We start from the raw sequence: 16729 nt of genomic DNA on the forward strand, positions 1-16729 counted from the left end.
AGGGTGACCAGATAGCAACAGTGGGGAAAAATGGGACAGGGGGTGGGGGGTAATAGGCACTTATACAAGAAAAAGTCCCAAAAAACTGGACTGTCCCTTTAAAAATGGGACATCTGGTCACCCTAGCATAAGGGGGCTTTTAAATCTGAATAAAGGAGAGGGTTCTATCCAGCTTGAGATTTCCTGCCTTTCTTATCGTAAAGTGAGGGAGTTCAGGGTGGGGAAAAAACTAAATGGGAGCCCAACTGGAAACGGTAGGACGTGAACATCACTTGGTCACTCAGCCTAATGTACCTTGACTAGGAAATCAACATAGTTTTTATTTTTTATTATTTTTCAATTGTAGTGGAGTTAACAAGGCACATGCCCCTCGCCAGCCTGAGCACTTTGCTTCTGTGTCTTTTGCCTTGCAGCACTCAGTGGTCTCTGTTGCTCAGTGTAGGCTCCCAAGGGCATGGCCCAGCTCTCTGTACAGCACCTCGCATACGGGTATCCCCGAACCTGACTGTAATCGTAAAGAATCATGATGATCCGAGGGCTGGACTAAGATGGGAACCTGCCTGGATTCATCCCTCTGCTTAGTGGCAACGCAAACCTCCATGGCAATTAGCCGTGAGACAGCTTATCCCGGTTCCCAGTAGGGGAGAGCCATCAGTGTGATAGCTTAGCTGTCTGTGGTGGGGATTAGCACTGATACAGTTGCACTGATGGGTGACATCAGGGCAAATACCCAGCCTAGACAACGCCTTAGTGACCTACTTTCTCATGGCCCTTGAACATGTCATTGCTCTGTGCCTCTCTTTCCCCATCTGTAAAATGGGGACAATGACGCTGACCTTCCGTTGTACAGCGCTCTGAGACCGCCAGATGAAAAGTGCCATGTAAGAGCTAAGCTAAGTATTACGCTAAGCTTGCCCTGATCGCTCTCACGCCTGAATTGCAAAAGCTGGCCCCCTCTGATCAAAGGCTGGGAAAGCGATTGCCATCCTGTTGCAGCAGAGGTGCTTAGCACCGGACCAGCTCTTAGCAGAGATTTCTAATCTAAAGCCAGGCCCCAGGGTTCTGCTCACCTTCCATTCAGAGCCTGCTCACGCTTCCAGGGCTCACGCGTTGGTAGTGAGGGGCATGGCAAAGCAGCAGGAACCAGCCCACTCCGGGCTCTGCAGAGCCATCCCAGCGCCTCCTCTCTGCTGAGAAACAGGCTATTACCATTACACGCAGGTGGCAGCTTCTGACTGTGCTGAGGTTTGGCAGCTACCAGCTTCGGATGGCCGAATACTTAAACCCTAAGAGCAGCTGCAACATCGGTCTCTGAGCCTTTGATTCGTGTGGTCTCTCGCTGCAGTGAGCAGCGCTTTCATCACAGGCAGACCAAGAAGATCTTCAGCCTACCTCCCCAGGGTCTTCTCTGCCTGTTCCCATTCTGCTTTCTGCCCCCATCGAAACAAATAAACCAGCCTGTCAATTTCCTACACATCAGCTGAAGTGACGGGGCAGAGCTATGCAGGGGAGCCAGTGGAATGGCACCCAAGGAGGAAGCTGAGCCAGTAACTCCAAGCCTTTCACCTGTCCAACCACGTATGAAGATGGGTATGGGGGGGTGAGTGGAGAGAGACGCAGCTGGGTTGATACTTAAGGACGTAACTATGTGAGGGAGAGCAGGTGGGGCCGGGGGTCAGCACGCCCAGGGTCTACCCCATCTGCCTGCTGGCTTATTGTGTGACCTTGGATGACTCTCGAGTGCTCCGTGCCTCAGTTTACCTTGTGTGGGTATTTCCTATGGGCAGCAGCTGCATTTACAGAACGGTTGTCAGACAAACTATGGCCCTGAATCAGACAAGCGTCCCTATGCAGGACAGCACTTCAGCATGTGCCTAAGTCTTACTGAGGACTACTATGCTCTCAAATGCTTTCTGCACTGGGGGGGCAGGAAGGCAGTAACACTAATAGCCTTCCTCCAACCTATCGTAAGATCAAGTGTAGTTCTCAACCTTTTCCAGCCTGGACCCCCTGCCATCCCCCAGCAATACGGAGAGGGCGGGGGGGGGTCGTGACCCCAACTTCTGTTCACAACCTCCAAGTTGAGACCCCTTTGCTGAGATGCCCTCATCTCTTCAGATGATTTAGCCATCTGAACGGAACCAGCTCTTCCGCTGACCAGCCCTGCCACACGTTACTGGCGCTCTAATGACTTGGAGTTTAAAGCCCCCAGCATTTCATGGACGTAGGAGGGGCTCTCTAGAGAGCGGGAGCTGGGCCTGGGCGGGTCCTGGATGAACCCTTCGAGGCAGGCAAGCTCATGGAGGGAGCCTATGCTGAAGCTCACTGGTCTTGAGTTACCAATGAAGCAGGTGGGGGATGAGCCTGGATGCTGTTTTGAGGACAGTGTGCTCTGTTGAAGATGACGCAGGGCTTTGGCCCATTCATACCAAGTATTATAAATGCCTCTCCCTCTCTCTCCAAGCCAGATTAGCAGAGAGTAGCATTTTCCTAAAGGAGTTCTGCAAGCTTCAATTCCATCCACTCCCCCGGGGGGTGCATACTTCCCCAGTTCATCCTGGGCAGCTTGGCTATCGCGGATTCCAGTGCCCTGCTCTTTATGGGGCTTCTGAAGCCATGTAGTATTTTTGATTTGCTTATAGGAGCATAGCTGAGTTTCTGCCTACAGGTTAAGAAATTATTTCAGTCGGAGCGAGTTCAGCTTTACTGACCATAGACTCAGCTCTGAACTGCCCCACTGCTAGCAATGAGCATGCTTCCAAGATCTAGTCACCTCCATGCTCAGTCAAACAGAAGTTGTAAGACTTTCTGTAATGATACCAGCTAGTAACTCATCATAACGCTACCATCCCTTAGACACTAAATATGGGAAAGAAAGCAACAGATTATACACAGAGTAGTGAAGAACCACCTTTATTAGATCTAAATAGCCTTTATTTTCAAAATCTACATTAGTGGATTGATAGCAACAGTGACACAACAAACCTCTGCTCCTCGGCACACAAAAAGAGAAAGCAAAAGTGGCAAGGGAACATTGACATATTAGCATTAAAACACTAAAACCTCCTGTTAAGGACAGCTACTGTACCAATGTGAACCAAACCAGGTCAGAATACACCTGGAGGGGATGGCTACATAAAATAAACGCAGGAGACAGACAGCAAAACCCCCTCTTCTGTTCTCAGTCAGCCCCCATGCCTGTTGTTAGGGTTCCCCCCATTCCTACCACATCTCCAGTATTCACAGAAGCAAATACACTTAACAGGGTCGCTGTCAACTCCTTTTAGGGCCAAACCGTGCCCTTGTTCCTCTGGAGTACTGAGTAGGCAGCCCCAGCAGCCCAGCCAAGCAGCGATGCTCTGGGCATTATCCCTGCACAGGGTAGATATAAGCAGGATAGTACTTTGCTCTTTCCACCCAGTGATTGCAGGTGCTGCCATGCCCACAACCCAGTTGGCCACAGCCCCTTGAGGCCATGGAGCAATACCGGGAGCACTAGCCATTCCCCACCCTCTGGACTAAAGGGTGCCCCTGGCCACATACTGCTGGCATCCTGCAAGGGAGGAGAGTGGAAAATCTGTGCCCTGTGCCCTCTTAGCCCCCATTGCGCAGGTCGAGCTAGAATTGAAGCCTTCAATTGGATCTGAATCAGCTTGTTACAAAACTGAATGAGCAGAAACATTTTCAGGGTTTTTTTATATGTGACCGAATTGTTTTTTCCTATTTATGGAAACCATCCCCTGCAGCATTTGCACCCCAGCACCGCAGCTTTGTGCTAGTGCAAGACAACCAGAAAGGGAAACTGACCAGTCCAGCTTCACGGCCCAGGTTGGGCAAACATCCTCCCATCTTGCGTGGCATCTCAGAGCCCAGGATCCAGCCCGATCCTGAATGTCTACACAGCAATTTTTCATCTCCGCAAGCCTGAGTCAGCTGATGGAGACCAGGATTGCTGACGAAAGCAGGATTGGGTTTTAACAGCCTTGCAGTTTAAATCATCTTAAACCAGTGGCTTTCAATCTTTCCAGACTACTGTACCCCTTTCAGGAGTCTGATTTGTCTTGCCTACCCCAAATTTCACCTCACTTAAAAATTACCTGCTTACACAAGCAGACATAAAAATACATGTGTCACAGCCACACTGTTACTGAACAATTGCTGACTGTTGCATTTTGTCTGTATGAAATTTTAGTTTGTATGGACTTCGCGAGTGCTTTTTATGTAGCCTGTTGTAAAATTAGGCAAGTAACTAGATGAGTTGATGTACCCCTGGACGATCTCTGCGTACCCCTACGGGTACGTGTACCCCTGGCTGCCACTGAGCTAAGCTATTAGTAACAGACACAAGGGCTGTCTTTAAGTACATGGTTTATGTTTTCTGTGTCCCTTTAGCAGCACAGTAAATACCTCGCAGTCTCTGAAATGGACAGTGTGGCTAAGGCTGATTGCTCATCCCCTTAACCCTGTCTACGGGTGCACTCTTACCTAATGCACATAAGGAAATCACTTGTTGAATTGTAAACAATTCTGTCAGTCATCCTTGGGGAAAAGCCCTCACAGCAGCTGAATGAGAAGGGTGCTGAGCTACTGGCCGGCACCTTTCTCCACTGCACGAGATAAGGTCATGTTATGCTTTAACTTTCACTAGGGTAAACCCAGGTCACGCCTTTGAAGTCAATGGAGCTGCTGCTGTCTGACAGTGGGGCAAACAAGGTCAGAATCTGGTCCATGGTCTGTTGCCACTGTTATCCCTGATATCCTTAGAGGGGCTCTTTAAAATAGAATCCCACTGAGGGTTTAGCCCCACACTCATAACACAACTCCCCCTCTGGGAGCAATGCCTCAGGCCAGACGCATCAGCACTGCTGAAGCCACCAACCACACAGGGGCGAGGTGCGTTTGCAGGCGTCACTGTTACTAGAGGGTCGTGTTTCATTTCTGCAGCGCGTCAGATGGACAGCGGCATCACAGAACGCTTCACAGACCCCACCCTGCGTGGTTCTGGACGTGCCAGTATCAGTGAGCAACGGGGGTTACAACACAGTACCAGACAGTGCACGGGAAACGGCTAGGGTTAATGCCTGCTACTGGATTGCACTGGGTTCCTAGAAACCCTGTGGGGTGTAAAAACTGCCTCTTGCCACCCACAGATCCGCTAAGAGAGATGGGAAAACAACCTGCTTTCCCTCAGCAATTTGCATGGCGTGTGCCTGCCTCTTGGAATACAGGTGGGCACAGAATGGGCATACTGCCCCCCGCCCTTGTGCACACCCACTCCTGCCCGTGGCTGCAGAATGGGCATACTGCCCCCCCCACCCTTTCATGTACCAAGTTCTGCCACTGGGCACAGATTGGGCATACTGCCCTCCACCCTTGCGTGTACCCACTCCCAAGGGTGGGCAGAGAATGGGCACCCTTGCACAGGGCATAAAATAGGTATAATTTCTTCCTCCCATTCATCCCAGCCTGGCCCAATCCATTCTGCAGGTGCTTTCCCTCTTCGTGTCCTGGGGTGAAACCAGGGGCTCTGCTCCTAGCAGGTGGTCAGTCTGGGGGCTCAAGCAGCCAAGTGTGGAATTGGCCGTATAGTCAGGCACCACCAGTGCAGGCTGTAGTGAAAAGCGGAAACCATCTAGAAGTGGCCGGAACCGGGCCAATGGGAGGGGCACAGCTTGTGCCTGCCACGTCTTATTCACTCACTGTCCTGCCGCCTCGAAGGGGGAGTAAGAGTTGAGCAGCATGGGGCCCTGGCATGGCCTGAGCATTGGCCATGAGCCCGTGAAAGGGCTGAACTTCACGCTCCTCCCGAATCCCCCTGCTGGCAGTGACCTGTGTGGCAATGGTCCCCTTCATGGCCTAGCGCTTTAGGGGTCCACCGCAGGGTTGCCACAAAGACCTCCCTTGTCCTGCCGCCTGGGGGTGGCATTCTCAGCCCCAGCAGCTCAGAGAGCAAGAGATGGGGCTGAGGGATAGACCGTAGGGGGAAGAAGGGACTGGGCGCTAACCAACAGGCCAGCCCCAGCACAAAGCACCGTGGGGGAAGGACAGAGGGCGTCATACACTTAGCGAGTGAGTCGTATCTTTTTAATAGGTGAGTGGAGTGTAACAGACGCTGGGTAAGTGTCAGCATGCGCTGGTGTAAATATGACACAGAAGGTTTCGCGTGGCTCATGTCCAAGTACGTTTTACAGGTGGCGTGAAATACACAGTAGACTTTGCCTATTGCTCTTCACTGTGCACTGGACCATATAGAATCACGTCTAAACTAAAATACCCTGACCCCCTCTCCCCACAGTGGGATGACTTCTGTGTTTCCTTTACACAGCTTGTCAGTCACATGTTCTATATATGTTACACACCTGAGGGGGGCTGCTACATAGGAAAGGGGCTGTTTCCTTTTACTTCCTATTTAAGTCCAAGGAGGATTTCTTGTAAACGCAACGTATAAAACATCTGCAACTTACACAGCACTGGCCTGTACGCTACAGGGATCTGAAACCCATGGGCCAATCGAGACAGGATTCTCAGCTGGCGTAAGCTAGCATCACCCTACTGACATCAGTGGAGTTAAATCACCCTACACCAGCTAAGGATCTGGCTCCGTGCTCACCTCCTCTGTCCCTCTCTTCAGAGGAGGGCCAGGAGCAGAAGCTGTCATTTCAGAGTAGAAGGAGAAGCTGGGAGGTACCGGAGGTCTCTGCAGCACTCTCTGCTTGGCCCTGGTCAAGGTCTGGTTGGGCAGGCACAGTGCCTAGGTCAGTGTGGGCCAGGGGCATCTGGATTGTGTTGAGTGATCAGAAAATTTAATGACTGCTGGATTAGGAGGCAAAGGAAAATTTATGCCACCAATGCACCTAGTCAGGCACGCCAAGCAAAGTGCAGACTCATTGGGGATGGGAGGGGAACCTTACAACGATCTACGTTATAGGGCATCGCCCCGCAGGCCTCCTGGAGGGAACCCAAACTTCTCGGTCAAGCGCTTGGTGCAGAGGCGTCCTGCAGGCGAGCGAGTTCTTAGAACCAGCACGGCATCCACATGAAGGATCCCAGGGCGGCCCCGGTGGCGGCGCCAGCCAGCAGGCCCAAAGCCATCTGGTCTCCCGACACGCGGTAGGGGTCCTCGCGGACAATCACGTGAGTCACTCCAGGTGCTGAGGGGCAAAGACAAACGGAGATGCAGGGTGAACATGGAGGAGGGCACCCAGGGACACCATTGTTCCTGCAGCCCTGTGCAAGAGGAGTGAACCTACAGCAGTGCCAAGCTTACACAGGGACTTCACCAGGACCTGGGGAGCGCTGCCTCTCGCTGTCACCGGGAGACAAATGCTGCTCAGGCTCCCATTCAACACCAGGGTACGGTGTGATCTGAGCTGCTGGGGGACAGGGGGAGACCTGGGTTCTGCTTTGGGGCATTTGATGAGAGCCTGGGCAGGGTTCGTGATGCATTGCTTGCTTGGCTAGTTAAACTGTAGGGGTGTGTCCTTCCTGCTTGAGCAACACCTCTCTTCCACTTCTGAATAAGCCAATCAAGTGAACCAATTGCTCTAATAATCAGGAAAGCATAACTGCACTTTCTGCAGGAACCAGCTGCCCGGGAGACGCGAGCAAGGAGCTCTTGGCTCCGAGCTCCCGCGGGGCCTTGTGTGTGTACAGCTGTGTTGCCTCATGCACCACCCCAGGGCTGGGTCCCATGCTCGGGTACTGCCTGGTGCGAGTCTGGAATCTCCCAGCGGGGCAAGCTAGGGGCCAGATTCCCTGATGGCGGGCGGGTTAACATGCCCATGATAGGACCAAGCAGGACCTGGGCTTGCCGTGACACAGCACCCCTCTGAGCTGCACAGATGCCGCGCTTCAGAGCGCGGCTCACCCTCAGGCAGGGCATGCGGCCCCTCCACCTCCAGGTTCCTGCCAGAGATGAGGAAACAGCTTTAATTTAAATTTCTGATGTATATTCCCACTGCAGGGCCTGCATCCTTCCTTCCGGCAGGGACAGGGACAGGGACGGCTGCCTGAGCCCTGTGCAGATCCACCCCTGCTAGAGGTCCCAGGCCATTCAGGGCTGGCCCCCTGCACTGCTGTGGCGGACCAAGAGCCCATCTGCATCCAGGCTGTGACAGCTTGGCTCCGAAGTCGCGGGTGCAGGCAGGGCAGTTCCAGGTTGTTGCCACCAGATGTCACCCTATCATTAGGGATGTGGCTCGACGGGAGGGGGAGCAGCCGGGCACCCAGGGATTTGGCTCCTGTAAACGTCTGACAAGCTCAGGCTCTGATGGGAAGCTGCTACACCCCCCCCCCCGCCCGCCCCCAGTCGGTCACGTGTCCTAGCCACAGCCTCCCTCTGCTCGCAGACTAGCACACTGGCTCCAGGGCAGCGGGTCCTGGGACGCCTCTGCCTGGAGGAGAGAAAGCGGCAGCTGCCCACTGCTTGGCAGGGGGTTAATTCTGAAACAACGTCCCATGGAACATCCCTGCTTCTCTGGCTTAGCTACTCAGTAACACCTCCAAGCCCGATCCCCCATCCCAGCCCGATCCCCCGTCCCAGCCCCAGCCCGATCCCCCGTCCCCAGTAACACCCCCCCAGCCCGATCCCCTGTCCCAGCCACAGCCCGATCCCCCATTCCAGCCCCAGCCACACCCCCAGCCCCAGCAGCATCCCCATCCTGGGCCCCTGTCCCAGATCCAGTAGCACCCCCAGACGGATTCCCCCCCCGCAGCCCCAGTATTATCCCTCAGCCCGATCCCCAGCCCAATCCCTAGCCCCAGTAACACCCCCCAGCTAGCCCCAAATCCAGCATCTGTAACTCCTCAGCGAGTCTTCACTGCCAGCACCAGTAACCCCCCATCCAGCTGCCCCTCCCAGTACCAGTCACACTCTGGGGCACCCCCTCCCAGCATCACTAACTCCTTCCCCAGCCAGTCTCCACTGCCAGCACCAGCCAGCCACCTTCCCAGCACCACTAACCCCCAAGCCAGACCCTCTATCAGCACCAGTAACCCCCCAGCTAACTCTCCTCTCAGCACCAGTACCCCCCCAGCAATCCCCCTCAGCCAGCACCAGTAACCCCCAAGCCAGACCCTCTGCCAGCACCAGTAACCCCCCAGCTAATCCCCTCTCAGCACCAGTAACCCCCCAGCCAGCCTCTCTGCCTCAACCAGCCCCCCAACCCAGACTACAAACACAAATCCCCCATCCAGCACCAGTAAGTCTCAGGCAGCCCCCACTTCCAGTGCCAGTAAAAACCCCAGCATCACCCTCCACCCCAGACCACCCACCCAAGGCCAGCACATCCCAGCCCCCCCAGCCAGCCCCCCTCCCAGGACCAATAAACCTCAGTTTTCAGCCCCTGCCCAGCACTGGTCCCCATGCCAGTACCATCCAGCCTCACCAGCCCCACATCCAGCTTCCCACCCCAGCAGCCAGCACCCACCCAGCTACTGAAGAACAACCTTGCCCAGTCAGCGGCCTCTGTGCACTGCATTTGCTGGGTCTCAGTCCAGTCCACACCTGGGACTAACTGGTGTCCCTGTTGGCAGCCAGAGCAGAGAGGCCAAGGACTACGCAGAATGAACTCCTCTCCCTTCCTATGAGATGGTCGATATTGGGCCAGGGTGAGGCAGCAGCTGTTACCCATTAGGAAACAGACAGAGAGCATCAGTCTCTAGGCCTGTCTGTCTAGGTTCATAGGGCCAGATTTCCAAGGTAGTTAGGTGCCTAACGATGCAGAGAGGAGCCTGGCAGGATGTTCAATGGGCCTCTACCTGTGTCTCTAGGGGCCTAAATCCCTTTAAAAATCTGGCCCCACATATTTTAAGGCCAGAAGGGACTGTAATGAGGTTCTGATGCTAGTGCCCACCACCATGGTATCTCAGCACCTTTCAAAAGCAGGGAGTGTCCATCCAGCACCTTTTGCAAGCAGTAAATTCAATGCATTTATGTTACATTAAATACGTGAAGGGAATATAATGTTTTGCAAATGACTCCAGGAATGGCCCAGAAGTCTGCAGCAGCGCTGCTGTGCAATGCAATTTGGACCAGTGCTAGACTACCGTAGGAATTTAATTTTTATATTAAAAAAAATATTGGCTTCTTTATAAACTGTCCCATTTTAGCTTTAAGAGATGATGCCAAGTAACTAATGAGCTGTGACCTTTTGTCCTTTCCTGGTGAAGCTAGGCACAGAATTGAATTCTACCTAGAGTTACAAAAACTCAAGAAACGTATTTCCTGAAGGAATTAAGCGTCCTCTTCTGCTTTATGCACAGAAATAAGCAAAACCCTCAGTAAATTAATAATGATACTGTGGCTTGACTGGCTGGGGTGTAAATGGGCCCTGCCCTCTAGAGGTTGGAATCTGAACACCTGTCAAGTAAATAACAGGAGTGTCTAAATCTGCTCCATTTCCTGCAGGCTGGGTGCAGCCCTCTGGATCCTGGCCGGTTGCTAACTCCCCGCCTCATTGGGGCCCCCCCAACAGAGTGGGCTGTGGGGAGGCCATGATGGGGAAACACATACCTCCGTACTGGTTGCCGTAGTATCCCGAGCTGACGTACATGGTCTGGTGGGAGTCCAAGGGCACTGTCTGGTAATAGTCGTCATACGGGTTGTACATATGGACCTACACGAGGAGGGCAACACAGATGTTAGACCCAACGGTGATGCCTTGCCACCTGCTCCCGACTCTGCCTCACCCTCCTAGTCGATAGCGTTTGCAGCATGGCAGGGCACGGATATCTTTCCAAACTTGCTGCTGTCACCAGTAATTCTACAAACCCCAACGCCCCAGTATCTGGACCCCTGGGAACTACCTTTACATCGAATGGTGGCACGCTGCACTGCTTCTGTAGGCCAAACTCACTGCCCACATCAGGGTTCCTTTGATCTCTCCATTCCCCCACAAGCTCCCTTCCATCCCACCTCCTCTCTCATGCCAGGGGCTGTGACCCCCCCATTTCTCTCTCCCTCCTACCAGGGTCCGTCATTTCCTGCCCAGTGCCAGCGGCCCTGATTCCCCCCCCCCCCCCGCCACCATTCTTATTTCTTTTCCTTCTGTCTGGCAGATAAGTCATTCAGGGTGTCAACATTTTTAACCCTATTGGGATGACGGGCAGAGCTGAGCTGAGGGGTCGGCTGGGGGTCTTGTTATGCTGGAAGATGTTAACAGTGCCATCAACTGGTTCTTTGCTTTCTAGACAATTACAGACCTGGCTAAAGCTGCTAGCTCTGCTAACCAGATGCCAGGGGCTCTGTGTCTCCCGCATTTCTTTCATCCAGTTTTTCCATTTTGCATCAAACTCAACAGGGTTCTGCTCACTGAGGCCTAGCATGTTCTCTGAAATCTTACAATTGATTGGCTGTAGCATTGAAAAGTTATTGTTACATCCAAACTGACCCCATTGCGGCTGAATGTAGGATCGCGCTTCACTTGGCCAATTATGGTAAGCCCTCGAGGCACCAGCTGAGATCAAGGCCCCCTTATACCAGGCACTGAAGGTACACATAGTAAGAGACAGTCCTTGCCACAAAAAGTTTAGTCTAAATAGACAAAGGTCAGGAGGGGAAACTGAGGCACAGGAACAAGAACACACTTGCCCAAGGTCACTGAGCAGGCTACTGCCAGAGCTGGGCCTAGAACCCAACTCTCTGGGGAACACACTTGCACTACTGGGAAGAAAGAATTCAGGGGGCAACACAATCCCAGTTCAGGTGGGTGAGTCTCTCTCTCTCTCATGCACGCCCCCCCTCGTGTTTCAAAAGCACACAGCATCCAATCATCAGCCTCAGCTGCAGCGTGTGCTTAACAAAATGTCCCCCAGCAACCAGACGTGCGGCAAGAGCGAGCGAACGCTGCTGCTGCAGCCCAGATTTCCTGCTGGGGTTTCTGCGCACAGCCCTCTGCAGAACCCATCTCCCCCAGTCTGTCCTGGGCATCTGATCTGTATTGAATTGCTCATTTCTGCGGCTGAAGCCTCAGGAGAGGAATTAATGCAGATTAGCAGCTCTCTGCTCTGTGCCTCCTATTAAAATGTATTTATTTGTACCTCGGGAGTCTGCTCAGGGAGGCTGTTAATGATGTGAGAGCTTAAACTGGTTTTAAATGGTTCCGCTCTCCTTCAGACTGATTTACAGACGTCCCGCCGAAGGGCCCCGAGACCTGAGGGTGGGTCTACGCTGCAAGCCGGAGGCGTGATGTACCCAGGGTGCCAGGCGGGCAAGGCGAGCCTGGGCAGCTGCCCCTGCTATTGTTACTCGAGCTAGCTTTGATCTGACTTGATTAAAACTAGCTGTTATCTCTACACACACTGCAGTGCAGCTAAAACCGCCAGCTGGAGCCAACGGGAAAATTCCCCATTAACAGGGGCAGGATCAGGGCCTAAAACAGTCAATGCGTGAAGAGGCCACACTAGGTACACTGTAGTCTGAAGGGGCGCACCCCCCACGAATGAATCACACGTGCAAGGAACGGTCGTGCCCTGTGTTACTGGCCCAACAGGCCGCAGCAAAGCACACAGCACTAGCTACCGGTGCTGCGTGTGGTCGAGTGGGCTGAGGATGGGACTGAGAGGCAAGAGAGCTGGGTTTCATTCCTGCCTAGCCAGCTGCTGTGTACCGAGGGCCAGTGTGGGAGGAAACCTGCCGCTTGAGCAGGGCACATGTTTGGCCTAAAGGAAGGATGGAAGCTGGATGTGAGCGAGGTGACAGTGAAGGGTTAAGAGAGAGCTGTGAAATCACAACTTGAGGCACCGGCCTCCATTCCCAATGTGCCAGGGCACCTGGCTACAAGCTGGGGCTCTCCAGGGATGATTAAAGCACAACCCAACAGATGAACTCCCGCCTGTGTCCTTGGACCGTCCAGAATCAGGGATGCTGGTAAGGTCCCTGTTGGAAACAGTGCCCTGGCCCAGCTGGACGTGTGGCTTAGCCAGGCCTCTGATGGATTAGATTTGGCCATCGGCACAGACAGCCGCTCACCCCAAGGGCTCAGAGCCTGAACGTGACCAGCAGTTTGTGCTGATTTCTCTTACACACGCGGCTCCAGCAGATGGGTTCAGAGAGCAGCTGGATTTCTTCAGGGGTCCTCACAGATAGCGTCACCTCGACCAGCCCCGGTAACGTACTGAGCGTTCCAAGCGATGGGAGGACACAGCACGAAACCCTCAGCCAGGCCGAATGCAGACACACATGTTCCGGAGCGGAGACATGCCGGCTGCGGACAGCATAGGGATCCCTCGGTCACAGCACTAGTGCGTGGAGTGCAGCTCGCTTTCCTCTGATAGCCAGTGCAACAAGCATGAGTGTTGGAGCTGGAGGTGGGAGCTTGATTGATGGCCCTGGAGACAGAAACCTCCCGTATCCACACAGGCAGCAGGGGATGCCTCTTCAGTCTGGACCGTGCCTCGGAGAAGGCTCCGACTCTGTGGCCCCATCAATCCTGGGCCTCTCCCCAAGGCTGCCAGCTAGCTCCAGTTGTGGGGTGAATTTGTGTGGGTGGCGGCTGTCCACCAGGTGCTGGGCTGAGCTCCCCAACCAGTCCATGTACAGCTCTCAGAGCAGTCGCCCTGACAAGACTTAGCCACCGCCGACCTGGGACGGCTGGACAACCAGGCACCGTGGTGCTGAACGGCCTCCTGACCTACTCTCTCTATTGGTATTGCAGTAGCTGCCAGCTGAGGTCGGGGCCCCACTGTGCCAGGGGCTGTACATACACGGAGGGAGAGGCCCTGCCCCAAAGTGCAAGCAGTCTAGCCAGAGAAGACAAAGGACACAGGGAGGGCCAGCCTGGATCAGACCCAGCGGTTATCTGGTCCAGAGGCCGGTCTGTGACAGCAGCCAGTAGCAGATGTCTCAGAAGAGGGTGTAAGAGCCCCACAGTGGGGAGATGTGGCTGCCTGCCCCAGGTTCGCTCTCACCCTGGTTTCTAATAGCCAGGGCTTGGCTGCAACATTTTCATTATTAATTCAGCAAAGGGTCGGAGACAGGCAGTTGTATTATCCCCATTGTACAGATGGCGAGTCTGCAGCAGCCCGGCTGGGCAATGGAGACCAAATGACGTGCTCAGGGTCACACAGGGAGGCTGTGGCAGAGCAGAGAGCCCAGAGTCCCTGTCTTGTGCCCTAATTACAAGACTGCACTCCCTCCCCTCCATTACCAGGTGCTGGAGTGCTCTGCTCGGGCACTGCGGCGTTAGCTGGGCTACCCCGGGAGCAGCACTGCACTTTGATTCAGCCCACTGGCCAGTACCTTTCTTTGTGAAACTCAGGCAGCAATAAACCCCCATCCACGCCACCGGCACGAGAGCCCAGCACCTTACGGGGCGCCCTCGGGTGTGGAGCTGATCACTGCATCTCTGCCAGCGGCCTCTGGCCACTGACTTTGTGGCAGTGGTCTCCAAACTGGGGTGCACACACCCCAGGGGGTGCGCAAGATGATCCCAGGGGGTGCCGGACGGCACTCCGCTGTTTTTTTTCTTCGGCGGCAGCTCTGCTCGTCCACGGCTGGTGTTCCCCTCCGGTGGCGTGTCTGCGTCTTCCGTTCTTCTTCCGTTGGCGGCGCATCTGCGGCAGGTCTTCCCATCTTTACCCTGGGGGTGCGAGAGCCAAAAAGTTTGGAGACCACTGCTTTATGGAGCACTCAGTGGGAGCAAACAATAGTTCAGAGTGAAACGTGGCCGAGGCGAGAACCCATGCAATGACCCGGCCACCTCCAGGCCCTCCAGCTTGGGGGAAGAGGGGGGAGACTCAGTGAATAATTCAACCAGGGGAAAATGCGATTAGAAAGCAGAGGTTTGAGACAGGAGGTGAATGGCATCCCCATGGAAAGACATGGCCAGAGCCATCCCCCGAACCTCAAGCTGGGATGCATCAAAGGGAATCCCGAATTGCCAGCAGCTGCCTCCCTCCCACCTCCTCAACATGCTCTGCCCCATCCCTCCCCATGGGCTGACTCAGTGGTTCATGGCCATGGCTCAAGTGGCTCATGCCGCAGGGGCCGGGTGCCAGTAAAGAATCTCATTGTCCGTGGGTAGCCCTCGCCGCAGACTATGGGCTGGTCTCGCTGCCCGGGAGCCACAGACAGCAGGGAATGGAGAGGAACGAATGTCCTCAGCCCCTGCCCTATGGGAGGGTCAGGTCCCAGAACTGGCTAGTATGGAGCGTGCCAGGGAGGGGCAATACCAGGGCACCTGGGAGAGGGTGTACGTCAGTGCCAGATGGACCAAAGGGGAAGGGACGGTCTCCGAAAAAGGGGCTGGAGGCTAGTCTAGCTTCTCAACCCAGGGCAGCGTTGGGGAAACCAGCATGCCTGCTGCCTGTTCTGCCAATGATCAGCGCACAGCAATGCCTGGCATTAACGATTGGCACAAAACACTCCCCTTGTACAGAGCATAGGCCACCACGCAACGCAGTGGGTGTAGAATCGCACAGGATGGAGCCAGCAGAGGGCTTCAGGATGGAGCCCCGGCCCAGCCTGGCCTCTCCCTGCCCTGCAACCTTCAAACAGGACTTGCTGTCTACGCAGCCTGCAGGGGCAGAGTGGTATTAAAAGGCCAAGCTGGGAAATGAAGCCATTTGTGGCCGAGCCGGACAGGTTTCCTGCTGACTGGGGAGATGCTGCCAGGCAACTGGTGGAGTTGGTGAGTGGCCACTTAATGGCACTGCTGTGCCCCCATCGAATGGCCTCCCTACGGAGTGGCTATCACAGGGCCTGACTGGCGAGCTGCAGGAGAGGCAGGCCGCTGGGTGGGTGGCTTTAGCACAGAGGCAGCGGTCTATCATAGGGCTGCGTTGTTCAGGGGCTGCCCGCGCTGTTACACCCGCCTGTATACCAGGCTGCTCTCTCCTCCTACAGCCCATTCATGGGGTCAGTTTAAATCCTCTACATCTCTCCCCATAGGAGCGGCGGTGTAGGCACCTCAGGGCCCCACTGGGGCTGGCTGCTTCCTCCACGGGGTCCAGCGCAGTCTGCCTGTTCCTGCATAGTCATGGCCCAAGCCCGAGAGCAGCCGTGACACAGGAACAAGGGCAGTCTGGAGAGCATGGTTCTGTTCCCGGCTCTGGCCTGCTGTGAGATTTCGGGAAAGTCATTAAGGCCCAAACATACTGAACTAGCCTCTGATTCTGGGTGCCCAGCTGGAGCCATCCCAGGTCTGCCGTCAGTAGGAGGAAAGGGTGCTCAGCCACTCTGACAAACAGATCCTGGCTTCATTTGCCTGCTCTGCCACAGAATGCCTCTGTGACCTTGGGCAAGTCACTTAGCCTAACCAACGCCTCAATGCCCCAGCTGTAAAATGGGGGAGATAATCCGTCCTTCCTCCACCTGTTACCTGGCTGGGTTGTGTAGACAGTAAGCTCTCCAGGGCAGCGGCTGCTCCTTACTCTGAGGTCGTACAGTGCCTGGCGCAACAGGGCCTCTGGTGCTACTGTAATACCTCTAATAAATGTTTCTGCATTCCCTGGTGCAACTGGGGCTGAGGGGACTGTAGCAATAAAGCACAAGAAAGCACGAAGGGGTGAATTTTAAGTCTCTCACACACACACACCCCTCCACCCCTCTTAAATCTTCCTTCTCCACGATCCTGCAGCAGATGTTTTGGGGGCACCGACGTCCTTGAGAACAAGGAGGATTTGAAGAGGCAAAAGCAATGGCGCTGGAGAGGAAGGGGTTTCTGAGCCAGCCTGCACCAAGCACCACATCAATATTATAGACACAAAGAAAAGGAAGGCTGCAGCTGGT

At 54.6% G+C, this 16729-nt stretch overlaps 1 protein-coding gene across 8 annotated transcripts in view; it reads right to left on the reverse strand.

The window, feature by feature from the left end:
* Positions 1–16729, reverse strand: part of PLEKHB1 (pleckstrin homology domain containing B1) — a 45985-nt gene that overhangs the window by 723 nt on the left and 28533 nt on the right. For 2 of the 8 annotated variants that reach the window (XM_043527500.1, XM_027824719.3), the window contains exons 6-7: positions 10514–10616; positions 2898–7151 (exon numbers count right to left, since the gene is read on the reverse strand). In XM_043527500.1, the coding sequence (XP_043383435.1) occupies positions 7015–7151; positions 10514–10616 (240 nt within the window). In that variant the 3' untranslated portion in view covers positions 2898–7014. The other 6 variants (XM_043527497.1, XM_043527505.1, XM_043527496.1 and 3 more) reach the window with 4 other exon arrangements.

Source organism: Chelonia mydas, chromosome 1, assembly GCF_015237465.2.
Source record: "Chelonia mydas isolate rCheMyd1 chromosome 1, rCheMyd1.pri.v2, whole genome shotgun sequence".
Classification (NCBI taxonomy): domain Eukaryota; kingdom Metazoa; phylum Chordata; order Testudines; family Cheloniidae; genus Chelonia; species Chelonia mydas.